This window comes from Typha latifolia, chromosome 11 (assembly GCF_019914945.1).
Source record: "Typha latifolia isolate L0001 chromosome 11, TyphaL0001v2, whole genome shotgun sequence".
Classification (NCBI taxonomy): Eukaryota; Viridiplantae; Streptophyta; class Magnoliopsida; order Poales; family Typhaceae; genus Typha; species Typha latifolia.
In genome coordinates, this window is record NC_133096.1 from 7,254,708 (window position 1) to 7,281,943 (window position 27,236).

Below are 27,236 nucleotides of genomic sequence, written 5' to 3' on the forward strand. Positions count from 1 at the left end.
ATAAATAGACATATGCAGTTATCACAAAATCACGAAAGATATTTCACATGCGACTAGCCTTGAGAGCCTTGAGAAGTTGGATTCAAGTAACTAAAGCAATGTGACAAAACTTAATAGTGTTTGACATATATATATATTTTGACCCTATCACTACCGTAGAAAGCTCATGATAAGATTTCCTAACAAAGAAAAAAAAAACCAAGGAATTTATGATATATAAATAGGTCAGTCTTCATTCCAGAGTAGGAGAAGAAATATATTTACCTTGGCATGAATTACTTTCTAGACTTCAAGCTGAGAGAGGTGTGAATCATATGGCAGTAATCCAAGATGAGGTGTTTGCTCTCCTGTTTCCCCAAGTACTCCAGTATGGAGGCCTTTAAGGGAGACAAAGAACAAACACCTCAGTGTAGAATTCCCAAATGCCATGATGGAGTTTAAGAAACAAATGATGTCAGTTTCTCTTCTTGGCTCCTCCAAGTATTTGCCACCATGAACTTATATAGAAGTTTTCTACTATGCTAAGCTTTAACTGATGGAGTTGACAGAATCTTATGGGCATGCCTTGGTTCCACACTATCTCATTCCCACTTGCCTAACAACCCCACAGAATATATCTCTTTCTTTATTACATTCTGCCTACCAGCTTATCCAGATGGCAGCAAATCCTAACAATAAAAGCTAAAGATACTAGATTGACTATTACCAACATTAATAGGTCAACAGTAGTGAGCCGAAAGTAAGGCCAAGACGAATGCATGAGGCTTCAATACACTTGGCAAGTGTTGAATAGAGGAGATAAAGGTTCAAAATTCCAAGTCTATAATTTTGATTCAAGTTGCTTCTCATCTAGTTGACTTCATGAGAAATAGAATTTATTGTGGTTAGACAGACAAGAATATGTAAGAGATGAGGAGGATAAGCAAGGACATAAAGTGAAATCAAATCTTTGCCACCTTTTCTCTTCCTGTCTATCTAACTAACAAGTTATTGGATTATAGTTGAATTTGGTTCTCTTTAGTTATTTTAGGCAACTTCAGGATTCTGCTCATGCCTTGTGGTTATTCTACAACCATATTATGCCACTTTGCCACATATGTGCATGGAATGAATATAATTTCAAAATTTTAAATAATCTTCTTTCCAAAATATTTCGTAAAGTAGGGTGAGTTCAGGAATATTTCACATAATTGATTTCTGCTTTTGATGAAGACACAAGTCCTTTCTGGTTGGCTCAAAATTATCTACATAATATTTCGCAAAATGTCTATTTGAAGACCAAATTATGTTTAGAGAAAAATCCCTTGAAAATATCCATTCCACTTGCCTTGAATTGAAGAATCTCCTTTAAAGAGCTAGCATTATTTTCATATTATCTCATTTGATCAGTTGTCAAACATCTAGAAATATATACCATGCAGGTGTTGACCTCGATCATATCTTGAAGATTTGTTAGGTGATAGTATTTTATGAAAGAATCTATCTTCTCAGATGAGGTTTGGGCCCAATTCCAAAGGCCACTCCAAGAGCATCCAAATCTTTCACTGATGCTGATACATTGAACTCATATGTACTTGCAAGTGGCAGAATAGTTATCTAGCAAAGTAGCAAGTACTCATGAGCAGTGTCTCTCAACTTCAAGATAAAAATTTTATCGGGCTGGTTTTCTTACAGTTAAGGAAAGGAGAGAAATAAACCCAAAGTATCTGCCATATTCTTTGAGACACATTGTCACTGAGGGTAATGGTTAACATTGTAGACATCCATGGATATAAGATTTTCTAGGACTCATGGAAGCATTCCAAGTTGCAGCTTGGTCTGATAAATTGTTTTGGAGTGATTAGGAATAGATAATAATCTCCAGGTAGAATTACTTGGTTAAGGATTCAGTGGAACAGAGGTAAGCAAAAGAAAAATTGACTCTTGGAAGAACATGAACAACAACTTTATAATGTAGAAGCAGTAGAAGCATACATCAAAAGCCAAGGCTTTTAACCAATAAATTCTGTTCCAGATGCCCAGATCTTGGACAGGTTAACAATCACGAGTACACAAGACTCAAATATAAGAGTACTAACATAACTGGTTCTTCCCTTAGAAGACATGTACAAATAACCCAGCTCCACAAAAAGTACTTTCTTGCATGCATGTTACAGCTCTTGATTTTCTTGTTTATATCCAGTAATTACAATCTGACACTTTTCCGAAGTTAGCTTGATTAACAACAACATTGTACAAAGACAAGCCTTTCAAAGGAATGATTGATAACTTCCATGGTTCCTTACTCTCTCAGTAAATCCTGGTTCTGTTCCAAAATCAGCAGACAATGCCTCAAAATCATGTGTTATTTCCCAGCTGTCTGTGATACTACTCCAGCTTGGACGCTGTGGTCGAGTGCCACATCTTTCCAACCCACTCAGGTTTTCTATCTGACATTGTATATCATCAAACTCCTCTGAAGCTAAAATCTCCCGCTTCCCACCTACCTCTAAATCAAAGCTTATTTTAGTGATATCTGAGCTTATAGCATTCTCCAAAGAGTGGGGAGAGAAGAAGACGCCTGACTCCTCTTTCACCTTAGCTCGGAAATTGTTCCTGGACTTCGGTATTCTTGAAAAGAACATCTCAATGATATTGCTAGCGCATCCATGGTTATAAGGATTTCTTTTACCATCATAGCGATTTCGAAAGTTCTCATATGTGGTCTGCAGTCAAAAAGAGTTTTCAGGTCTTGTTTCGAACAACCTATACAAACTATAACAGAGAGATATAGCTTCAGTAAAAATCAAACCTGATTGGAGCAAATTAAGTAAAGGTGAAAGACTGTCAACCCTCCTACAAACCAAGCCGCTATGAAGGTATATAATATAAGAAAACTAGAAATAGGTGATCCAATAATAGCTGTCCATAATTGGCATTTGTATGCATCCATAGTCTTCTTGAGGTGCACCCAGCAGAATGTGAAGACATATAAACATAGTAGAGTTGTGGAGGACACAAACATAAAAAAGTAGCGGTAGTTTCTCTGCACATAGAAAAGTAAACTAATCAGCTAGCATTGCCTTATAAAAAAAGAAGCAAATACAAAATTTGAAATTTAATTGATAATCTGTCATTTGTAGTAGGATGATCATAGCAACTCCCCCCCAAAAAAATTGGTTGATCTTGTGAGATTGCTTAGTCAAGCTTAGTGCCATGAAGGAAAAAAGGAAGAACAATATCACTTCCATAGGTATGCATCAACACCTGATAACACGAGAAACTAAATAACAAGTAGATATACTCCTTGACTTTTGAAGTTGCAAGAACTTGGGCAGAAAACCAGCAACAGAAGTTAAAATTTGTTAACTCAAAGAGAGTACAAACACACATCTTCAACATAATTTCAATATACAAATATTAGGCAGATTTAAAGCTAATAGGAAAAACATAGCAAATGCATAGCCAATAACCACACATGTATATCCAGTCACAAAATCCTTGAAGATTAGAGATATTGGCATCTCGCAAATTTTATGATTGACAGATCCTAGTTATATCATTATTCATTAAAAGGAATCACATGATTTGCTAGTCTAAAATGATTAAAGGACTTGAGGTAGTAAAAGAAGAGAGTATCAAAAGCACACCTTTCCAATGCATTGCCCAACCCATGGACAGTGATGATCAAAGCGCTCAACACAGTTATTGCAGATTGAGCAGTGGGAGCAACGAGGAGGGCGATACAGCATGCATGTGTTGCAGTATTTGACCTTGACAACAACACCATTCACAAGAACATCTTTAGTGGGTGGCAGAGATGATGCGCCATTTTGGCTTCCAGTCCACTCTGTGGATAAACATGGTGAGATGCCACCATCATCGTCTGGTTCTGGAGGGTGTGAATTACGAGGAACAATTCCTGGATCTCTGCCAGCAGTGAGAAACAAAAGAACGATAACCTGTACATATCGGACATCAAACAGTCCAATTAACTATTGCTTTTATTCAAGAGATAAAAGAGTATGGTATGCTAGAAAAGTAATTCCAGATAGTTGCAGCATGTAATTATTATTTCATTTTCATCGACTAATGAACATAATATAAAGGTCATCCATAAGAGAATAAAAACTGAACCAGCCTCTTGATTTCTCAGATATGTGATAGTTGAATCCCACATGTACAACTTCCTAAAACATGTTTCCAAATCAGGTCAGCTGATGATTGATATGAGGACATTAGTGGTTGGAATTTCATACAATTCTTCTTTTATCAATTGAACTGCTCAGGAAAGTAACAAGCTGATCAGACTGAAGTATGGAATGACAGAATCCTGTGACTGATTGAAGATCGATTCTACATGTTTCCTTCTAACTTCTAAGTAGCTCGCCCTATTTTACACAGACATATAAGGACCATTAGTTCACATTTCTTGTCTGATACTTGAAATTCTATATGCAGCTCTGCAGGAATGCGTAGAGATCGACTTTGCTTCTCCAATATTTGAAATCCTATAAGAATACAATCTTGCTTGATTTAAGGAGGGTATCTGAATAGACGAGGACTCAACAATCTACCCAACAACCTAAATAGGCAAGATAGGTGGAAGAAAATGACAAGCTCAACTTGCAAGAGAGATTGTTTGCTCAACTTCGTTGAATTATACTTCAAAAGAACAACACTGTCAGTATCTACAGAGCATTGAAGTTCCATGAAATCTCAAACCATGATTATCCTGATTGACACAAAGATAAGAGATAGAAAATAAAAGTACAACATAGACCATTTGATTAATATGGTATTTGCGTCCTTCCTCTTCCAAATTAAAGATTTGCTTTTCTTCCAAATTTGAACTTCTATATCATAGTTCTTGGCCTATATTGACTTTTCAGTTCCTTGTAAGGAAGAATGAGGATTAATAATGTCATAACTATTTGTTTTTGGACAAGGACAGTTTTAGGCCCAGCTATAATAATTCAACTTTCAGAAAGGTAGAGAGTTCAAGAAGGATGACTAAAAGTTTGTAAATATATGAATTTGATTTATCAATGGAAATGATATATTAAAAAGGCATTTACCAGCCACAAAATATATTTACACGGATAAGAAATCTGCATATTGGTACAATAAGTAAACTGAGGAAATGATATAAAAGAGCAAAATTTCCAGTAAAAATCCTTAAATGGCTTGCCATTTTTGAAACTATTTCAATGAATGTTTGAAGAACTTAGTATGAGAACTTTTCATGTTATTGTTATTCTTGGATGATACATAGTTTTACAAGTAAGGGTAATAACATGCAGTTGTCAAAAAGGATACTAACTGCATGTAATATACCTAATGTGAGCCTCTCATTGCAGCTTCAAGTGATGATAAATTCATGAGTTATCCTCCAACTTCAACCAGATCATTCTTTTGGTGAACTAAAGGAAATTTCCTGGACATGTTTGGACCATTATACTACTCCCTAATCATTTAATGTATATCCAACATCCCACACTTCATGAATGAATCCCCATCAAATTGGCAAAATGAATAAAAAGATTGATAAACTATGAATTACAGTAGACAAAGTGAATAAAAAGGTTGATGTTATAAGTATTATTGTATAGTGGTAGATAAAACAGCAGATGGGAAACTCACATATGTTGCGAAAACAACAGCTACAGCTAGAACGAGATTCCCGAACTGGTGATGGAGGTCGTTAACCAACCTAAGTGAAACAAACACAGCAAATAGGATAACTGGCACAACTATTAGAACCACAGTAATCAACAATGAGCTCCAATCTGGACCAAATATAAGCCTCCCTCTGAGACAGAATATCTGCAGAATTATTAAAAAGCTAACCTATTAACTTCCAGTAAAATACAATTAACAAACTAATTTGCTATCCAAACTACAAGAAAGTTAAAAGAAAGATAAATGAAACAGTTATTTTTAACTCATTACAATACATGGATATCAGCTGCGTGCAAACCAAGTACACATTAGTTAGACAAACCAGAGAATCATGTTTTTACATGCCTTTGATGCTTAGAGATCTAAAACGTACACAAAATACAATCATGTTAACACAAGAACACATTATGCAAGGTTAGACTTATTTGAGTTTAAAAGGGCATGTCTCAGTAGCAATCCAAATTACTGAAATTAACCAAGGGGTAGGACTCTGCCAAGGCAAAGACAGGTTATAGATCCCCTCTCCTACAACTGATGAGAACCAGATATAATCTAAAACATTCATGAGAATGAGGATATGTCGACAAGTTTTAGAGTATCAAAATTAAAGCTGGTTGACTGGTAAGTTATTGAAAAAGTAAGAGATGTAAAATATGTATCTGGGTGTATCTCTTGCTTCAAGATCTGAAGCAACCTATTCTTAAGAAATGGATGACAGGTAATACATGAAGATTAACTGCTTCATAGATTCTTCAACATCGTTATGGAGAATGCAACCTACTTTGAATTACTCACGCAATTTCATGACAATGTGAATACTAAGATAATAAATGATATCAGATGTTAGATGGTATCAACTTAAGCTTTTAAAACAATTGGTGAACTAATACGCTACCAAAGCAGGATGTCCTCAGTTTGAATCCAGCCAAGCCTATTTGTCTATTTTTTATTTAAATGTATAAAAATTCACCTATTGAATTCAAAATTTACTTCCTAGGCCTATTAAAATATCTCGAGCTGAGAATTGCATAAGAGTGTTAGAATATAAGTATATAACATTCCCTGACGTCTTAAGCTTTCCGAATAACTAGCAAGTTGACAACATATCATTGAATTGAGAAAAGACTAACAAAACCAACTAAAGAAATGGTGGCAAAGAATGTAAGAAACCTCACATTGCTTCCTTTCCAGACTTGATAGACCCGCTTCGGTGGCGGGCTGACGGTTTCGATGATACGCTGATTCGAACCGGTCACGCGACGGGGTCGAGGAGCCTTATACCTCCCCACCATCCTTCTCCGTCGATACCCAGCATATGTCGATCGAATAAATCTACTTATCCGTGCACGAGACACAAAGGAGGAGGAATAAATCAAGATAAATTTTGTACGTCTTCCGATACAATACGTAAAGGCTCGCTAATTATAATGCCAGGATAAGGTGTAAAGATTCCGAATGAGATTTACCCCCACTAGCCCCTGTCTCCCGGAATAGCTATCCCCGCCGGTAAGCTCACCACGTACATCTGCGGAGGAAGAGGGAGATCGCTGGAGTTGAGCGCCGAGTAAATCTCGTGGCTCCGGCTGGCGCGACGAGGAGGAGGAGGAGGAGAGGAGCTAAAAAAAGATGCAGACGCGGGCGTGTTAACGAGACGGTCCGCGATTTGCATTATTGTTTATGTTTGAGGGTAATTCCGTAAATTAGCAGGCCGAGAAAGGCTCGGAGGGTCGCACGGGAAGGATAGGAAGTGATTACGGTTGACGAGGCGTCGTCGTGGGCCGTTGCCTCCTCTCTATGTGAGGAATGAATGATAAGCCGATAGTTATATCGAACCTCTTGGGCCTTGTTCACATTGGGAATAGAGTGAATTGGATATAAAAATCGCTCCTATTAGTTATTCCGTTAGATTTTCTTTTCCCATATATATATATATCACGTGATAAACACGTGATCAGTTTTAGGCCATCTTACTATAATCATTTATAAAAGAAATATTAAACTAAATGGGAACAGGATTAAGAAATGGAAAGACCCAAGCATTTTCTGCACCTGTTGCATTTTTTAATTGTTTATCTAATGAAGATCTAATGGTTAAAATTTAAAAGATATTACCGGTTTAATAGGTAATTATTATTTTTTAAATATATTATATTATATATTATTTTTTGATAATTATATTATTTTAATAATTTATCAAGTAAAAAGACATATATATTCTTATCGGGGAGTAATGTATATATATAATAAGGGTATTGATATCTTTTTATAATTAACTTGACAAAAGTTTAATTAAATTTTATTATTTACATGTATCTCTCATTAATAATAGATAGAGATAGAGAATTAAATTTACATTAAAGTTTATCTCCAAATAATCAAATTTAAGTAATTTAATGTTAAATAATATCTCCTACAATTAAAGCATAATTATATCTATCACAATCATATCTAAGAGAGAGAAATCTTAACAGAAAAAAAGAACATGTAATCCAAAAGTTAGGCACACTAATAAAATCTTCTTAATTAATATACTATTTTTTACGTAATATGATTTTAGAATCGATTCCAAAAAACTAGAATATTATAACCATTAAATTAAGATTATAAATTTTAGAAGGGTATTGAAATATTTGCCTACATCTTAAACATGCACCATTCGACTCCCGTATTTTCTTTTTATTGGCACAAAAATCCTTTCAATTGATTTTTTAAGACCGTACCATGAACCCTAAATATTAGACAATACAAGGGTTTTTAAATAACAATAGTAAGAGAAAACAAGAGGATGCAAAATTTAATTTTTCTTAAAATTATCTATATATATATATATATATATATGTTTTTTTATCTATCGGACATTATATCATTTCAAACCACAATCTATATGCATAATTGACATACTAGCGTACATTAGCCAACATGGAAGGGGCCCTCTCCTTTTAAAACAAATTTTGCCGCTGTTGAATCACCAATGTCTTCCAATCTTGCTTTTAGAACGAAAAGCTAATCAAATAATGTAGGATCCTTCTTAGTTAATGCTGAAAAAAGTAAAAAATTTCTTAGCAATATTGAGTCCAACATGATAAGTCTGCTGCTACACAGATTATTCAACAAATCAACCTCCATTACAAATTAATTCAAGACATCAAAGTGCACAAAAGTTACAGTTTCAGAAGTGTGCTTCATATAATAAATGAGGGAGTAGTAGCACCGAAATTTCTAACTCTGCTTAGCACGAAATTCTCAATGAATCCGAGTTCAACGAGTTTTTGTTTTCTTCTCAACTTGGAATGCTGCGCTAATCTTCTTCCAGCTCCTGATTGCAATCATTGTTGGTATAACAACCCATGAGCTGTTTGCTCCAACATAGTATGCCCAGTAATAGTACGGGCTGGTTGAGAAGTTGTCGCCCTCTAAATATGCGGTAATGAAGTAAACCAAGCAACCGTAGAGTTGGCCAAGACAAATGGCGAACTGGAGAATATAACTGTAAGACTTTCTTGTTGCGATTGCAAACCTGTGACGTTACAACGTTAATATTAGAGAACGATAAGGATAAAAGGAAGTACCTAACGCTTGCAACAGTCAAAGTAGTTCTTGTGAGATGTCATTGAACAGGAATGGCTAGTTGTCCAACATATAAGAAACATACTTCATGATTATCTTTCTTACACTACCTAGTTGGATCAAATCACTAACATGGTTGACAGGCTAATAGACAGAAAGAGAATGGCAACATACTCCCAAATTACTAAGTTAAAGTATATGTTAATAAATTGAAGGAAAACTATTTTGAGTAAGTAATGTTTCTGTCTTATGCTGTACACATACAGGTATTAGTATGCATATTGTGCATAGTTTGATACTTTGATGTACAACAGAACTTCGTATCACCATGCAAGTAACCTCTTGTATTTATGCAATATTGTACGTATAGAATAGTCTTTCACCGGAAAAATCTTAAGATACTTGCATTTTCGAAACTGCCATCGACTTGCATTCAAAACTATGTTACACAGGGCATTCTTTTAGATAATTGAGTTACATCTCAGCATGTAGATCATAACAAGATAAATGAATACCACAGGGTGACCAATGGTTAAGAATATTGCATATGTTATTTATAGCACAACTTCCAGTCACAGAATGCATGAGATACAGAAGCTGACATCAGACCTCTCCCCATGGAGCTGTCAGCAAATAACTGGTTGATGTGCGTAAGAAAAAAGTTCATATCACAAAGATCATAATCATCTAAGTCTTTGCCCAACAATAATGGTTTGCTCTAACAAAAGCACAACTTAAAAGATGAAAAACCTTTAAAGAATTGACACGTGAATAATCGAGTATTAGCATGGAATCAAATTGGTGTTAAGTTCTTTTGTAAAAAAAATCAGAAGGGACCTGCTATGAAAACTACACTTGCATAGATTACCTTCCTAATTGCACTTAGGTTCACCCAACCAAGCAACAATTTTCCGTAAATATCTCAAAACATTGGACTTGACTAGACATGGGAAGAAGATAACTTGTAATTAAAGTTCGTTTTAAAAATTAAAACTGAGTCGCAAGTGAGCAATTGATCTAAAAAAGCCAAATTTAGCTCATTTACATAAACAAAAGCTTTGCCCAGGGGGCTTTTAAGAGAAAAAAAAAACATAAAAGGACTTGACTAGACATGGGAAGAAGATAATTTGAAATTAGGTTTGTTCTAAAATGTAAGGTACAAGCGCACAACTGTTCTAAAAATCCAAATTTGGCTCATTCACATAAACCAAATCAAGATTAGTAGAAGAGAAATTCACTCACAGACACTGAAGGTAATTTATTAAGAATTAAGATTACCGAAACATATCTACCATAGACACATAAGATAAATAACAAATGGAAATAGAAAGGTAATAAGTGCATCACATATAGATTTGTCCAAATTAATAAGTTAGAACAGGAATATGGAACAACAGCCTACATAAATCAGAAAATAATTTAAAAAAACATCAAAAGTAATTGGAAAAAAAAGTTGCTAGCTTAAGTAGAACAAAAAGAATAATACAACTTACTCTTTAGGCTACTGATAAAAATAAACTTCCTATTTTTACCGGCTGAGACCTACCTAGTCTATAGATGCAAAAGAACAGGTCAACCTGATCGGATAGACTTGCCAATGCAGAAAAGCATCTCCTGGATTGCTTTCTATAGCCAACTAGGCCTGATCAAGTTTTTAAATCAATTAAGTTTTGTGCGGCCTCAGCTTAAATTTTTGATAAATAATAAAATTTCAAGACTAAGTGAGGTCAACCAAGTCCAAACTGTCTATGCAGTTTGGTCTAGACTGGATTCAACTAAAGCCTAAAGCCCATGGATCTTGCTGAAAGTTCACCCCAGCTTGGTGTAGCTTGACTTGGATTACCACCCTCTCTGCTCAACAAAAGACTAAGATATGCTGTTACTTAAGCCATAATTTAGGCTCATCTGCAGAAAAGGATCTCAAATAATGTTACACCTCTGTGATTACTTCTTTTTGTGGCACTAAATAACAAGTATTAGCAAGCTGATCAAATAAAAAATCTAGCACACACCATTTAGAAGCCATAAACTTATTCATACAAACCTTATCCTTCAAATATCATATATTGGCACTAGGGAACATCATATTGGCTTTCCTAAAGGCACTAGAAGCAATTGTTGGCAAGAAGACACATTGTAGATCACTTAATATACCAAACAAAGACATCATACTTAATTACTTATTAGGGGATGCCGCAAAGAATTACAATAACTAAACAAACTAGAAACATGTGAGTTACACCCGTTAGGGAAACTTACTTAAAATGGCCCATATTGACTTATGTAGAAGCATTATTTCAACCCAGTAATGAGTCCTTCCCCCCTTCTCTAGCCCATTATACTTTCAGGTGCTATAATAAATGTTATTAATTTTGAGAAAGCAAATAATGGAAAGACGCACAATTCCAAAACTATAAAGCAAACAACTCCTTACAACTAAAAGAGATTTCAGAGAGCAAATCAAGTCTTACACAGCAAGAATGCAAGCTGGACCCTCAATTGCAGCAGTTATTCCTTCAACAGTAACAACTGCTGCGTCTCTGGCGACATATCTGGAGTCACCTTTGCTATATTCTTTCCCTGTAAATTCTCATCATGATCAAACACTCTGATATACCTAGATTCCCACAAAGTGTAGTCTCATTTTTCAAGGGGGATCTGAAGTAAGAAACAATATAAGTACTTACAGACTTCCGCAAGGAAATTCGGAGTTTTTTCCTTGTAGAACTCGGGAGAAAATGCAAAGTACCCCTCTAGAATAATATGAGTCAGCCCCGTAAACGCCCACCAGCACATTAGCAACCTATCAATCTTTGCAATCTTCCCGCATCGCCCTGAAACCAATCCAAAAACCCAATTACCACTATGGTCAGCTAAATTTTGTCTAACGGAAGAAATCCCGAGTGGGTTTTCTTTAAAATAGTCGACAAAACAGCGGATTAAAAAAAAAGTTAATAATTTTTTTTCACGCGCATTCTCACAAAAAGATGGTAGGGAGCGGAGCATGCCAAAGAGATCAGTTCCTTTTAGCAATTAAGCGCTTGCGAATGATTCGATCTATGGTTAACTGGGTACGTAGCAGTTAAATCAATCGGGGAAATAAGCAAAGTAGATAAAAAGGAGTAGAGAAGGACCAGAGACGAGCCAGATGAGGGCGACGACGACGAGGGAGGAGGCGAGGTAGGGGACGACGATGTCGAACTGCGAGAGGAAGCACGGCACGTAGCCCGGGAGTTGCAGATCTCGAGGCACGTACGGGTGGTCGGACTCTCCCATTGTCTCTCTCCCTCCCTCTCTCTCTCTCTTGAATCCTTCCCCTTGCTTCCAGACTCTCGATTCAACAGGAGATATAGCCAAACCACTCGCAGCTGTATTAATAAAGTACACAATAATAACCACTAGGGGACTTTGTATATAACACCCTATCTTTAGTTAAATTTGAGATCTATGAGCAGTTTCTTTTCTTTTCTTGAGAAGGAAAAGGGACGGCCAAGTTAGTGAGTCACGTATCCAACTTGCATCCTAGGGAGATCCAGAGATACGAGCCAAATCCCATGCACCGGCGAAGCATTAACTATCAAGATTCGAAGCAATCTCCTCTCCCTGTCGGATTTTTATATCAATCACGTGGTTAGGTTTCCAAACTTCGAGTTCTTCGCTGGCCATCCAAGTTGGATCGTGGTAGGCGGAAATGGGTCCCATCTAGCTACGCCCGTAGACCCGATTATCCGAATCGATGTTGGATCGGGCGTCGATTTTGATCCGCACATCCATTAGTCAAGAGTAGACTACTAGACTTCGAGGGAGGGCGGAACGAACCCAAGCTCCAACGAGACGGGGGCAAAACCAAATCACATAGCTCGCCGGTCCCGAACGCCGAGAAGAGGACGAGGAGAAAGGTAAAGAAAGATAAAAGATGGCGAAGGGTTTACTCCGAACCGGCTCGTTAATACTCGCCGTCGCTCTCATCGTGGGCCTGAGCCGGCGGTACGGGTGGGACCCGGACGCCGTGCTGTCGACCTTTCGGGAGCTCTCCCATAGGCTCGGCGTGTGGGCCATCCCCGTCTACGTGGCGGCCCACACCCTCACCTTGGCCCTCTGCCTACCCTATGCCGTGTTCTTCGAGGCCGGCGCCTCCCTCCTCTTCGGATTCTTCCCCGCCGTCCTCTGCGTCTTCTCCGCCAAGGTCCTTGGCGCTTCCCTCTCCTTCTGGATCGGACGGTCAGTGTTCTTTCCCTTATATATCTAGTTCTTTCATGAAGAAATGAGCTAGATTTCTTCATATTTTAGGGGTTCTTTTTTATATTGGTTAGGGTGTGATGGAATAACGTACTCAAGTAGTTTTCTTTTCTTTTTAGTGTATTGAAGATTTTATTGGAAAATAGTTTGTTGGGGACTGCGATGATACTTGATTTATATTTTTAATTATTTGGATCCCAATTGCTTGCTCCGTTTTGGCAAATTCCTCTTGTAATGTATCAAAGTTCGATTTTTTGGTGAAAAGTAAAGCGAGACCTGAGACTAGAAGTGATGATAAATTAACCCTTGTATTCCAAGATTTACTTATTCAGTCAATCGTTCTCTGAGAATAATGAGGAAGAAAGCTTTCCCAGAGAGGATGATGAGAAGATGTTTGACATGAAAAGGCGTTAAGGCACTTGTTCTGCCTAATCTTGTGGGATTGTGAGCTAGCTTTCCACCCTTTTGTTGATATGGTATAAGGGTATTGGTTAATTTTCTATTGTATTGTTCTTGTCCCTAATAAGCATCAAAATCATATGACTAGCATTTTTTATCCATATTGTCTTTTTCAGTTTTAAATAGATAAATGTTTCATCCTTATGTGCAGTGGAATCTATGAGGATTTATTTTGGCATCCCATACTATTATATGAATATGATGAAAGACCTAGATACCTTTATTTCAGCGCCTAAATGTAAATATGCCGACATGGAAAGAGAATAAGTTGATAGATGATGGTGGATTGACGATCAAGTAAAGTTCTGTAATGTAAGTTCCTTGGATATGCTTCTTTTGAAGATTACAACCTTTTTGGGGGGTTTAGGGCATATATCCCACAAAAGATAACTTGATTGATAGTTTTTGTTTGATAAAATTGAATAGCAAGACACCCAAAAGTTTGATGTATACAGACTTTCCATCTAAAAGTCCGAAATTTGCACACATACCCTGATAAAACTACGATAAACTCCATATAGCCCTATGCCCCTGTCAGTATAGAAATTAAATATGAAGGGCATATTCAATTCAGTTTTCAAAGCAGAAAATTGTTTGTTTTCTTACTATTATATCATTCTTATAGTTACTGGGTGCATTGTCATTGTGATGTGATCATGTGAACCATGATATCATGATAATTGTTTGATTTTTTTTCTTTATTTTTATTTTCTCCTGATCCTTAAGTCGCATTATAGCCAAATTGTGGTGAGATCCTCTATATTCACTTAACATGCATGATATTGTTATACCGTTTGATAAAATTATCCAACATCATTACTGGAAGAAAGAATTTTTTTTCTACTTGATGCTTTAAATTTGATTCATGTTTTATTGATACTATTGCACTACTATAGTCAAGGCAATCTTCAACCAATTGTCTATTAGACGAAGATTTCTTTGGGTTTTTATATTTAATTTTCTATAAATATTTGAATAATGTGATATTCTGTTTTACAACTTTAACTAATCACAACCACAAGTTGATGTAATCTTCTTCCTTTTGTAATTCTCTTCCTGTCTTTAGCAATGCAATTTAGCTTTCTTTCTTGCTTTTTCTGTGACACTACATTATAATAAGTAAACCTTTAATAGTCTAATAGCAGAAAAGAGGGGAATGTACTGCAATTTTGAACATCACCTTTGTCTTCCACAATGAGGTTCATGCTGTTGAGATTTCAACTGAAGATTTACATTATAGAAAGTCTTATAACAGATAAGTTGACTAGGCATGATGCTAATCCCTATAATGAACTGCATCTTTATGTTATGCTGTTCAGTTGACCACAAGGAATCCCTGCTGGTCAGGTTTTAGTTTGTACAGAAAAGAATAGCTTATAATGCTGATTACTGTGACCCATATAATTACAGAATTCTATGTCTTAATTAATTGTTTCACATAGCATTGTGTGAAGGGACATATAGGACTGAAAGAACTCGAAAACGTAGTATACATGTGTGAAGAATATAGGACTGAAAGAACTCAAAAATGTAGTATACATGTGTGAAGAATATAACCTGCATAAAAGACCTTTTGTTTCTAGTATCATGCTTTTGTGTCATTCATTACAGCCATGTGCATGCTTCAAATTTTTCATTCACCTTTCTGTTTTGAGCAGCATTTTGTTCTTTGTTTTGTTCAGTGCAATTTTCAGGAGCTCTAAATCAGCAATGGAGTGGGCACAGAGTAGCAAATATTTCCATCTCCTTGTTAGAGGAGTTGAACAAGATGGCTGGAAATTTGTGCTTCTTGCTCGGTTTTCACCCTTGCCCTCCTATGTCATCAACTACGCTTTAGCTGCAACGAAAGTTAGTTTTCTTGTTGATTTCCTTCTTCCAACAATTGTTGGCTGCCTACCAATGATCCTACAGAATACATCCATTGGCAGCCTAGCTGGTGCAGCTGTGGCCTCCACATCTGGCTCTAAGAAATCCCAGGTCTACTCGTATCTTTTTCCTCTACTTGGAATTGCATCCAGTATTCTCATTTCCCTGAGGATCAAAAAGTACTCTTCTGGGTTCGTGGTAGCAGAAGTGCATAGCCAATCATCATCTGATAAGGATGGTTTGGATAATAATTCTGTTAACCTATCATCGGATAAAGCATCGTCAAATAAAGAAAAGAAAAGAAAGTAATTTTCTTTGTTCATCTCTTCTATTCTCATTTCAAATCAGACACAGTGACAGTTATTATAATCCAAGTTAAAATTCATATACCATTGATGGAATAGCACTAGTCCGTTGTTCCTACATTGAGCTTTCACTTTCCTTTTGCTGAAATTATGTGATGAGTTTGTATGTATGGAGGGAAAATAAGGCTTTGCGAACTTGGCTATTTATGATTTCAATGTTGAGCATGTCTCGTTAGTGGGGGTGAAAACGGGTCGGATTAATTCTAACCCGACCCTCTATCCGATCCGATTCGAATAAAAAAATTTTATTCGGATACAGATAGAATTTTTAAAAAAATTTTGGATACGGATTTAGATATGGGTAAATATTCGTTTATCCATATATTTTTTAAAATAATTTATAGTTTTTAGTTTGCTTATTTAAATAGTAAATATTGTTATTATTACTAACGATGTATTATATATTATTTGTAAAAAATTAATTCCTCTAATTTATATGTATTTGACATACAAAAATTTTATTTATTTTTGGTGAAACTCTTAATATTTTTTTTATTAATATTATAATTTGTTGAAAATTCGATCATGTCTGATTTTCTATTCGAAAATTATCTGTATTCGTTTAGTTAAGATATGATTTTAGATTTTGTTATTCGTCTAATATCGGTAACTGAATTCGTATTCTTACTAAAATATGGATTCGGATATGGGTTGATCACTATCTAATCTATATCGGATCTATTTTCAACCCTACTTCGATAGAGATAAAACTAGGCATAGGAAAATGCAATTTTTTTCCTGTGTACTTCAGCGAGGAACTTGGTTTGGATAAAACCTGGTTTGTTGTTAGAAAGTTGAAACAGAGAGCGTGTATTCTTTAAGCAATTCTATTCTATTGGCATATTTCAAACCAAATCCTGCAGTGAACTCCCGGAGTCCAGAGCACATTTCCTTTTGTTTGCACCCGTACCCTTGCTCTATTATGTAAGCTACACACAGAAATCCAAGTACGCAATCAGGAGAACAAGATGAAGCTTTCCTAAATCATATGCCACCCTTATTCTTCTCCTCAGCTTCTCCAATTTGACATGCTTCGTTAATGGCATTCCTCTTCAAGATGCATGGCCCCATCACCCATGGCAACCCAAAGTTTGGGCTTGCCACTACTTACTCTCTGCCCAACAGCCAGAACCCAGGAATTGTCAGCATTGCTGGTGTTATGTTCTTCCCAAATTCTGATGTAGCTGAGAGGCTGGTAGAAAGGATGTTTGAGCCTTTAGACTTATGAATGATGGCAGCATAGAAATGCCACCATTTGACTAATAGATCATCTCTTTCTATTAAACAATCCATATATCTCTATTCTTTGTTGATGGATTGTCTTTCATGAGGAAGTACAATTTAGTAATGATCAAATCTGAAAATTATTTTATTGAGAATTAGCGGCCTCCCACTTTAAACAGCCAGCTAAACAATTATCAGAATCCTAATTATTGTTAAGAGGCAAATTTTTCACTGTTCAAATCATGTTTTCCTACTGGGCTTGGGCCTTCCAGCCCTGTTTGAACTCCGATTCTGACCGGCGGTCTCAGTCGGGTTTCACGCCGAAATAAAATCAGGTCGGGTTGAACAGGTGCAGTCTGAATTCTGACGGCTTAATACTCAAAGCCCCCATTGTAAGTGACTTGTATTTCTTGCTCGTTTATGAGTATAAAGAATAAATTATTGACGATGTCACTAGTTATTAGGTCTTATTTGGTTTGAGGTTAAAAATGGAACTCAATTAGTTAGTCTTATTTTTTAGTTTTAATTTTTTAAAGAGTAAATTTAGTTAGATATAAAAAAATTAAAAAAAATTTTGTTTAATTACTGAACTAATTTAAGAGTTTATGAACCAATTTAGACGTTACTAACCTCAAAACAGACAAGGCTAAATGAGTAGAGCAGCTAATATCCACAGAGGTGCCAAGTTGTTGGTAATCAAATCATCTCTCAAACGTTTTCTATGGAAGAATGTTGAATAGCGAAGACTCTGACCATAAAGCAGTAGACATTAGAGCTATTTGTAGGAAAAAAGAACACACGGAATTGAGAAGCTTGTACTTTGACTGTTCATCTTTTTTTTTTAAATATATTCTATCAAAAGTCTATTTGTATAATATATATATATATATATATATATCATCTGTCATTAATTCGTCAACTTCTCATCCGAAACTTCTCCATTGATTGCCTGACAGGTTCATTTGCATAGTATCACTATCACGCAAAAGAGTTGTTAAAATTACAACGCGGAATGATTCCTTACCCTTCCTTTGCTGGACTGACTATTCTTTATATGGTGCCGTTTGAAGCGGGGTTAGCTTAAAACACGTTTAAGATGCACTTATTTTTTAACCTCAATTTAGGTACCTTCAAAGAGTTTAGAAATTTTGGATGTTTGTTAATACAAATTTAAATTGAAGTGTTCCTTATTTTACTTTAAGGAGTAGAGATTAAGGACATATTATATAAATTGACTAAAATATCCCTTGTAGTTGGTGGATGTAGTTCACCGAAACAATATTATAAGCTTAACCTCCACAAAAAAATTTAGATTATTTCAAGAAATATGTTCCTTTTATGATCCTTATTCTATAATGCGCACTCCTATATATACAATGTGTGGGTGTACATATGCACTGCGTACTTCTGAATACACAATACTTACTTCTATGTATGTAGTATAGTATTGTAACTACGTAATGTATGCAGTTTTGTAGGTATGCAATGTGTGCTTGTATGTATGATGTGCCAGTAATATATATATATGTATATATGTATATATGTGTGTGTGTGGTCCGCGGTACCAGTTTTTATGTATGAAATGGAAGGTTTTACTATTTGGTCTTATCGTGGGTAAAATGGTAAATCCCCTTTAGGCCTAAACTTGTTCTAAATGGAAAGAAAAAACATATTACCTCACATTTCTGCTCAATTTTCATCTTTTTGCTCAATCTCAATTTTAATCATGCTTTTGAATACACTAGTATTTGGTTACAAAATCAAGTAGACGCTAACATAGTTTTAGAAAGCCTTGCTCTGTTTATGTCGTTCATACGGTCAGGCAGCATCAAAACTCTAGTTATGAACTGATTCTAACTAGAGATGCATACTGGAACTTAATCAAACTTTCAAAATATAAGCATGCAAGCTGGGAACACAGACAATATGAGCAATTGGCGTCATACTTTTTATTCCATATGAGACTACACTTCATATATCATACAGTATCAATAGTGAAACAGAAGTACTAATACATAATAAATTTGAAAAGATTACACTTGGTTCTCAGAAAATCTCCATACTCTTAGGTCATCTAAGCAATATCGAACTCATTCCACTTTTGTTTCTTCTTCTTCTTCCGATATTGCATGCAAGTTTGAGGCATGAGATGGAAATGGAACATTTGCGAGTTCAATTGATGGAGCTGTTGACATGTAGGCAAAAGGATTAGGGGGCATCTCCAGACTTTCCATGCTCCCTTCAAGCATTTGCACCACAATCTTCATAGATGGTCGATCGACTGGATACCATTGTATGCACCACAATGCCACTATCGTTAACTTTCTCGCAATCGATGCATCCTCCTCTCCAGCAATCTCTAGTCCTGTCTTCTCCTCTTGACACAGGCGATTATACATCGATAGCGCAAGGGTGTCATCTATTATTCCATTTTTATTCTTCCTTTCCCCTACCATTTCCAGCAGCAGCATTCCAAAACTATATACATCTGATTTGTATGACACATTGCCAAAGTTTCTAGATAACACTTCAGGTGCAATATATCCAATGGTTCCCCTTGCGGCGGTAATTGACACGGCACTGTGTTCCTTAGAACATAACTTGGCAAGCCCAAAATCAGAAATCTTGGGAATAAAGTTTTCATCTAACAAAATATTGTGAGGCTTGATATCAAAATGGAGAATTCTTTGGTTGCATCCCTGGTGAAGATACTCCATTCCTCTGGCAATGCCGACCGCAATATCCTGCAGTTTCCCCCAGCTCAATGAATCTCTCCGAACCGTGACCGAGGAAATAAACTTCGCTAAAGATTCATTTGGCATCAACTCATAGATAAGAGCTCGTCGGACTCCGTCGGCACAGAATCCTAAAAGTCGAACCACATTTACATGGTGAACTCTACCGATTGTGCCGACTTCATTTATGAACTCTCGTCCATCATTTCTAGAATCTTTTTTCAGGACTTTTACCGCAACTTGTTGTCCATTAGGAAGTGAACCTTTGAAGACACTACCATAACCACCTTCACCAAGTTTAATCTTGAAGTGATTAGTAATCTTCTTGATATGAGCATAGGAGTATCTTTTGGGACCGAGAGATTTGTAGTCTTCTAAGAACCTCTCAACATTCATTTGGTTCTCCATCTCTTTCTCCTTACCACGTTTTCTGAAATAGTAGACACTAAACATTGTAGCTATTGCTACTGTGATAAAGACGAAGGCTGTGCAAATACCTGTAGTATGACACAAAATTAAGAGTTACTAATAATCTTGAATATATATTTAGACCAAAATAGTACCTCAGAAAGTCAAGCAGATATAAACAAACCTATTATCATCAAATGTTTGGTGCTCTTCCCTGCAAAAGGAACTTGTGATAATTAGCTTCAATCAGTTGTAATAAAAAGTAACATCTTGTAAAGGTTATCTATCTTATAGAGACAAACAAATCCAGTGCAATAAGGAAACAGCAATTACATCTAGATGACTAATTTCCACTCCTATGATGACTAATTATGTTGTGGCTAGAGTTAGTACATAACATATCTCTCAAATTTGACAAAGCTTGAACAGCAGGATAGATTTTATCTTTCAAAAGGCCATGTCATAACTGTGAAGAAATCATTAAGTTCTTCTGTCTACGATTGCTATGTTATCACAATAAGTTAACAGATACAGAAAGAAGAAAAAGGAATAGAAGAAAAGTTAACATGCCTGAGTTATTATCAAAAATGAACCCTCCATTGTACGGTGGATATGGATCAAAACAGAGTGTCTTATTACTAGTACTGCTCTTGAAGCCACAGTTGAGGCAACCAAATTCGCATCCGGGCACACTCCAGGAAAGGAAGAGACATGAATTGTAATTACGTGAGAAACAGTAGGGTTCATCAGCAATTTCTGGGGTGTCATAATCAAAGTATCCATAACCATGCCTGAAATAATAAGGAACTACAAGAGTATGTATCCTTCGGCAGGACTGCGGCAACAGACCCAATTGCGTAGATGAATCTACTGCGTAAACATAATGTCCTGGTTTCTCGCTAGTGTTAGTCAGGCAAGGGACTGGAAAGAATCCATCAGAGGTCACATTGCTAGAACAATTTAGAAACGTGTACTTGAGATTACCATAAGGAGGGTCCATGCTTTCGTAGTTGAATGGAGTGGCTGATGAGTTGAATTGCAAGAGAAGGCCTTCTATACAATTTCTGGGGTCAACAATGGTGAGCCGATTTAGCGTATAAGAGATGGATGTAACTAAAACTTCACCATAAGATGGAAGCTGTAACACGGTGTTGCTCCCGTTGCAGGATAGCTTGAATCCTGGGTAACCACAGTGCCGAGGTTGCGCCGCTGTCCAAAAAGGAAAGCGGATATCAGGACCTCGTGCAGAACATTTGTAAACTGAGCAAGTGTTCTTGGCTTCATTGGTTTGTAGAGCCAAAAAGATGATTGCCAAGGCTAAAGATCTTGCCAGGAAAACCATCTGCCTAGAAGAATTGAGAAATTCACATTCACTCCTAGTGACCAAATATTATCAGGATGAAGACCAAAATGTCCCTATCGTTCCTGACTTTTAAAAGCATACACTGTTGACAACCTTAACTGCAACTGGATTTTCTGATAATGGACACTGACTAGGTCATAAGTGGAAAATAAAATCATGAGAATTTTCTAGGAAGCCAACTTTCACTGGCTTCTCTGTTTATAAATTATGAGGTTATCCAATCAAAGTTAATTCTTTCTAGCAGAGAAGAGCCTACTCTTTCCCACTTCCATCCACAGATAATTAGCTATGGACTTCATCCTTTCAGTAGGTAAAATAGCATGCTTGCTTCTTGTGGAATTTTCAATTTTTGTGCCTGTCTATAGCAATGGAATAGATTGTAACTCTTCCTGTGGAAATATACAAAACATCACTTACCCATTCCGATTCAAAAGTGATCCTCAGGACTGCGGAGATCCCCAGTATCAGCTGATCTGTGAAAGAAATCAGACTATTCTACAACTGAATAGAAAGAAGTATTTCGTTGAGGATATTAGCTACCAGAACAACACAATCAGAATTGTTGATCCTGACCTACTTGCTGACAATTGCTCCTATGTACCACATGATTTTATTACCGATTATAACTTGGATGGGTCTCAATACGATCCATATTTTGCATTAGATCACAACAGCGTAGTATTTGTGAACTGCTCAGCTCCAGTGAACGAATCTTACTATGTGGCTTCACCTCCTTGTAAGAATGGCAGTAGCCACATGAATGCAGAATATAATTATCTTCTAGTGGGGTGGTTCTCAGTGGGAGATCTCCATGAGGATTGCAATGTTGTAGGAGAAGCTTCTATACAGTACACTGGGTTGACGAATCCAACTTACTCCACCATCCGGGATATATTGAAAGATGGTGTAGTCCTCCACTTCGGTGACTATGCTTTCAACTCAAGGTCTTCATGTCCTATGCCATTTGATTCAAGTCACTGTAAGTGCTAAAAATGGTTAATGCAGTGTTTTTGCTTTCACTTGATGAGTTATTTCTAGAGGATCCTTTTTACTTCTTCTCTTTCACCAATAAATGATAGTTGACATGCCATATTGCTCAAATGTAACTAAGATAACTGATTCTGTTCAAATGGTACCTGTTGTTATGGTCATTAGCAATTCAATATTAGTAATTTTCAATTACTAAGGCTACTTAAATAACATTGCAGGTTTCCTGGAATTCCTATTATCAGTTGCAAATGGTAAGCATATAAAACTTACATTGAGTATCAGCTTTTTCCATCAGTAGCCTGAATTGCTCCTTCTTGATGTTTCGTACTATTTTTGACAGGGATGCTTTCTGTGCTTAGTTCTTCCATACATGTATTTGGTAAGGAAAATAATACAAAACACTCTTTACAAGGGCGATAAGCTTTATTTAGTTAGTCTACTATACATTCTAATCAAATTGATTGATTATTATGTCCAGGCTATTATTTATTAGGAAGAACAGCAGTTGGCTACTTGTGCTTCTCACTGTTTTTGATCTATAAACTAAGACGGAGACATCTAGCAATGGATGAAAAAATTGAGGAATTCCTATGTGAGTACAAGAATCACATTCCTACAAGGTATTCATACTGGGAACTTCTCAAGATGACCGCTCGTTTCAAGGAGAAACTTGGACAGGGAGGTTTTGGTTCTGTTTACAAAGGTAAGCTTGCAAACGGCACTCTTGTTGCAATAAAGATGTTAGGCAAGTCCACAGCTAATGGGCAGGAATTTATCAATGAGGTTGCAACCATTGGAAGAATTCATCATGTGCATGTGGTGCAACTGATAGGATTTTGTGCAGAAGGGTCTAAAAGAGCTTTAGTATACGAGTTCATGCCGAATGGTTCCTTAGATAAATATCTATCTTCTCAAGATGGAAAGAACAATGAATTAGAATGGGAAAAGTTGCAGGAAATAGCACTTGGGGTTGCTAAGGGAATCGAGTATCTTCATAGGGGATGTAGTATGAAGATCCTCCATTTTGACATCAAGCCCCACAATATCCTACTTGATGACAATTTCACCCCAAAAGTCTCGGATTTTGGACTTGCAAAATTTTATCCTTTAGAAGACAGCATCGTATCAATTACCGCTGCACGAGGAACCATCGGGTATATCGCGCCCGAGTTATTCTACAAGAAATTTGGGAATATCTCATACAAATCTGATGTGTATAGCTATGGAATGTTGCTGATGGAGATGGCTGGAAAGAGGAAGCAAGTAGACAAGCATGCCAATGGTTCAAGCCAATTCTACTTTCCTTCTTGGATATACGACCAGATTATTCTAGGAGACATGGGAATGGGAGATGCTAGTGATGATGAGAAGGGTATTGCAAAGAAGTTGGTTATAGTGGCACTGTGGTGCATACAGATGAATCCTGTTGACAGACCATCCATGAGCAAAGTCATAGAGATGTTAGAAGGGAATTTGGAGGATTTGGATATGCCACAAAGGCCCTTCCTATCTTCTCCAAATTGGAGGGATGAGCACAAAATTGAACTCGAAGCACTAGAGTCATTAAATGAGTCTTCTTCAGACTCAATTTTAAGTGCCAGATGAAGACCCAACATATCAAATTAGATTGTGTTGTTTCAGATTTGTATTATGTTAATGTGATTTTTAAGAATTTGAGATGCTTCTCTCTGTTAACTCGCCAACTACTTTAAAGTGTAAAAGCTTAAGATGTTAGAGGGCAGTAATTTTTTATCTTTTATGTTTAAACACACCTCTTGATATCTCCCTCCATTAGAAGAGTAAGACGTGCTTTCTCGACTACTTACCCCCTTCTGGAAACCCCAAAATCCTATAGCTCAATGGATCTGGAAATCTGGATTCTAAAAGATCATGCTTAGAAGGTCAGAATCGACTTGATTTGGTTTCATGACTAAATCTGATGATTTTGAGGTTGGTTTTCACAAACAGAAGTGAACTGAATTCATTTCAGTTCCACCCAATGAAAATTTCATTTCCAAATGGAATGAATTGGATTCTTCTGAAATGAAATCAATTGATATCTATCCTCATGGCTTTACAAACAGGGTGTCATATCAGATTCTCCCAATGATGAGCATCTTTGTCACATGGATGTAGCCTAGCAATCACCATATATTTTTACTACTAACCATATGTTTTGCAAAGCAAATGATGTACTTAAAAAAAACTTTAATCAACCTAAAATTAGAAGAGATCTATTGTCCCATTAAACCCTCCAAAAGACATACAATTGTAGCAACTGCAAGTCAAAGGATCGAACGTGGATTAATATTTATATATTTGTGGAACTAGGAAAGATGGAAGACGGTGCCCTAATATAATCTCGTCGTATCCTTTGGGGTCACAAGATACTAGATTAGTCTAGTCTCCTCATGTAAAATAACGCGTGTTGAAAATTCCAAGAAAAATACAACGACGTTTACTAACCTTTGTGGAAGTCATTCGGGTCTCCTTCGTAGCCACTATCAAGGGTCCACCACGCAGCAACCCTAAGAAGCATTTCATGGTCAAGAATGGGAACCGCTGAGGAATTACATCAAACAAGTTACCCCACGGAATTTCTTCGCATCATTGATTTCTATTTTTCTTTCCCTTTTTTTTTATTTTCTTTTTCTTCTCTCTGCATTGCATTGTACCGCCAAGTTATTTTCTTCGCATTATTAATCGAACGGAGTTAAACCACTACCGACTACTAAATAATTTTTTTTACAATAATTTTTTATAGTTAGAGTCGATCTCATGATCTTCTTAGTTATGAAAAAAGTAGCTAGTGTGATTGGGTGCATCATCACAAATTTAAATATCTGATTCTTCTTCGTCTCTAGCAAGTAAACATTATTTATTAAATTTTGATAAAAATTAAATTTTTTTAATAAAAATAGATAATTATAATAAATAATAATATATATAAAAATATGGAAAATTAAAAAAATTGAAATGAGTCGATATTAGAAAAATAGAGTGATTTAGAGACGGGAAACTCAATTGCGTTCTCATATATTTTAGAAAGTCTGTAGACAGTGAAAAAAATATATATATGAACTACCTAAGTAGAGGAAAGGGAAATTTTTAAATAACACTCTATCTTTCCATCATTTTTTTCATTATATTCTCATTTTTTAAGGATTTTGTAATCCCAATCTTTCTTTTTTCTATATGTTTATATGACACACTAAGTTAACTAAACTAAGTTATTTTCAAACAAATGGGTATCAATCAAAAAACATTTTTATTAGAATATTAAAGATAAATTTTAAAATACCTAAATTACTCTTAATGCAATAAGATAGTAAAATTAGATCTAAGAAGAGATTTTTGATATTGTGAGATATTCTAGGATAAAATATGGCTTAAAAAGAGTTTAGCTTGTGCGGCCAAGATTAAAAATCTTTCTGAGGATATTTTAATAATTTAATTTGTAGAGTTATATAAATCATAGACTAAGAAAAATGCTAGTTAATTAAAACAATAGCAGAGTGTTATATAAATATTACAGCTGAGAAAAAGGTCTTGTATAAAATTATCAAAGACAGGGCATTAATCAAATGATGGAAATGTAGGATGTTATTTGAATATTTCTCTAAAGAAAGAAAAAGGATTACTTTACTTTTATAAGCAATCATCAAAACCATTACACTCTACCCTTCCAACTGAGTACCAGTAGCAAATAGATGATAACTATCCAGTTTAATTAAAACGTGACAAGAGTCATTTTATTACAATCTTGTTCACTAATAAGGCTTTAACCAATCAAAGAAATGGCCAGTAAAATGAGCTCCTTCTACTGCATCCTTTGGAGATCCGGTAACGGAAGAGAAAGGTGAAGAAGTTAAAGCACTTGGGCCATTTGGGCTTTGGCTAGGAGTCGGCGTCGGAAAGGCATCGCTGACGACTACGGTCTGGATCTGGAGTTGATGCTGCCTCTGCCTCTGCCTCTGCCTCTGCCTCCGCTTCATCTCCTGGCGCTTGCTAACATAATCTTGTGGAATAAAGATATCCATCCCTTATCACACCCTTATTACTAATTTACATGGATAAAACTCGGAATAATTCCGAGAGAATACAAGCAAAGAAAAGATGGAGAAATCCCACAGAGATCTAGTCTTATAACAAGTCTCTCTACATTTATAAGTGAAACTAAAGAGTTTCTACTTCGTAGTGACACAATAAATAGTGCACGTTAGCTTCGTCTATTTTATTTTGATAAATATTAAGAGATAGGCCTTGTTGTTATCGATCCAGATCATGACGTGGCATGGGAAAGGAAGGAGATAAAGGCGAAGACGATGATGGTGTTGTCCTAATCCCAAGTCCTACGTG

At 36.2% G+C, this 27,236-nt stretch overlaps 5 protein-coding genes across 7 annotated transcripts; 2 read left to right on the forward strand and 3 right to left on the reverse strand.

Annotated features, from left to right (window-relative positions):
• Positions 1-1,930: 1,930 nt before the first annotated feature.
• LOC140797622 (probable protein S-acyltransferase 7) lies at positions 1,931-7,343 on the reverse strand. Its single transcript, XM_073151220.1, has 6 exons — positions 7,128-7,343; positions 6,837-6,993; positions 5,623-5,805; positions 3,630-3,941; positions 2,792-3,025; positions 1,931-2,705 (listed from the first exon to the last, which is right to left on the reverse strand). Exons 2-6 carry the CDS (start codon positions 6,951-6,953, stop codon positions 2,250-2,252), a joined length of 1,302 nt encoding a protein of 433 aa, XP_073007321.1. The 5' UTR covers positions 6,954-6,993; positions 7,128-7,343; the 3' UTR covers positions 1,931-2,249.
• A 1,386-nt stretch (positions 7,344-8,729) lies between these two features.
• Positions 8,730-12,591, reverse strand: LOC140797624 (probable 3-beta-hydroxysteroid-Delta(8),Delta(7)-isomerase). The gene is made up of 4 exons (XM_073151223.1): positions 12,363-12,591; positions 11,916-12,062; positions 11,700-11,808; positions 8,730-9,178 (listed from the first exon to the last, which is right to left on the reverse strand). Exons 1-4 carry the CDS (start codon positions 12,502-12,504, stop codon positions 8,920-8,922), a joined length of 657 nt encoding a protein of 218 aa, XP_073007324.1. The 5' UTR covers positions 12,505-12,591; the 3' UTR covers positions 8,730-8,919.
• A 427-nt stretch (positions 12,592-13,018) lies between these two features.
• On the forward strand, positions 13,019-16,193 carry LOC140797623 (uncharacterized). The gene is made up of 2 exons (XM_073151221.1): positions 13,019-13,449; positions 15,609-16,193. Exons 1-2 carry the CDS (start codon positions 13,145-13,147, stop codon positions 16,099-16,101), a joined length of 798 nt encoding a protein of 265 aa, XP_073007322.1. The 5' UTR covers positions 13,019-13,144; the 3' UTR covers positions 16,102-16,193.
• A 3,115-nt stretch (positions 16,194-19,308) lies between these two features.
• Positions 19,309-21,656, reverse strand: LOC140797284 (rust resistance kinase Lr10-like). Of its 2 annotated transcripts, XM_073150617.1 has the most exons (4): positions 21,509-21,656; positions 21,095-21,412; positions 20,709-20,738; positions 19,309-20,613 (listed from the first exon to the last, which is right to left on the reverse strand). In XM_073150617.1, exons 1-4 carry the CDS (start codon positions 21,522-21,524, stop codon positions 19,472-19,474), a joined length of 1,506 nt encoding a protein of 501 aa, XP_073006718.1. In that variant the 5' UTR covers positions 21,525-21,656; the 3' UTR covers positions 19,309-19,471. The 2 variants fall into 2 exon arrangements, with proteins under 2 accessions (XP_073006718.1, XP_073006717.1); XM_073150616.1 differs by having other exon boundaries at positions 21,095-21,656.
• Positions 21,657-22,139: 483 nt separating this feature from the next.
• Positions 22,140-24,572, forward strand: LOC140797285 (rust resistance kinase Lr10-like). 2 transcript variants are annotated; one of them, XM_073150619.1, is made up of 5 exons: positions 22,141-22,197; positions 22,322-22,866; positions 23,096-23,128; positions 23,218-23,256; positions 23,356-24,572. In XM_073150619.1, exons 2-5 carry the CDS (start codon positions 22,644-22,646, stop codon positions 24,480-24,482), a joined length of 1,422 nt encoding a protein of 473 aa, XP_073006720.1. In that variant the 5' UTR covers positions 22,141-22,197; positions 22,322-22,643; the 3' UTR covers positions 24,483-24,572. The 2 variants fall into 2 exon arrangements, with proteins under 2 accessions (XP_073006719.1, XP_073006720.1); XM_073150618.1 differs by having other exon boundaries at positions 22,140-22,866.
• Positions 24,573-27,236: the final 2,664 nt, after the last annotated feature.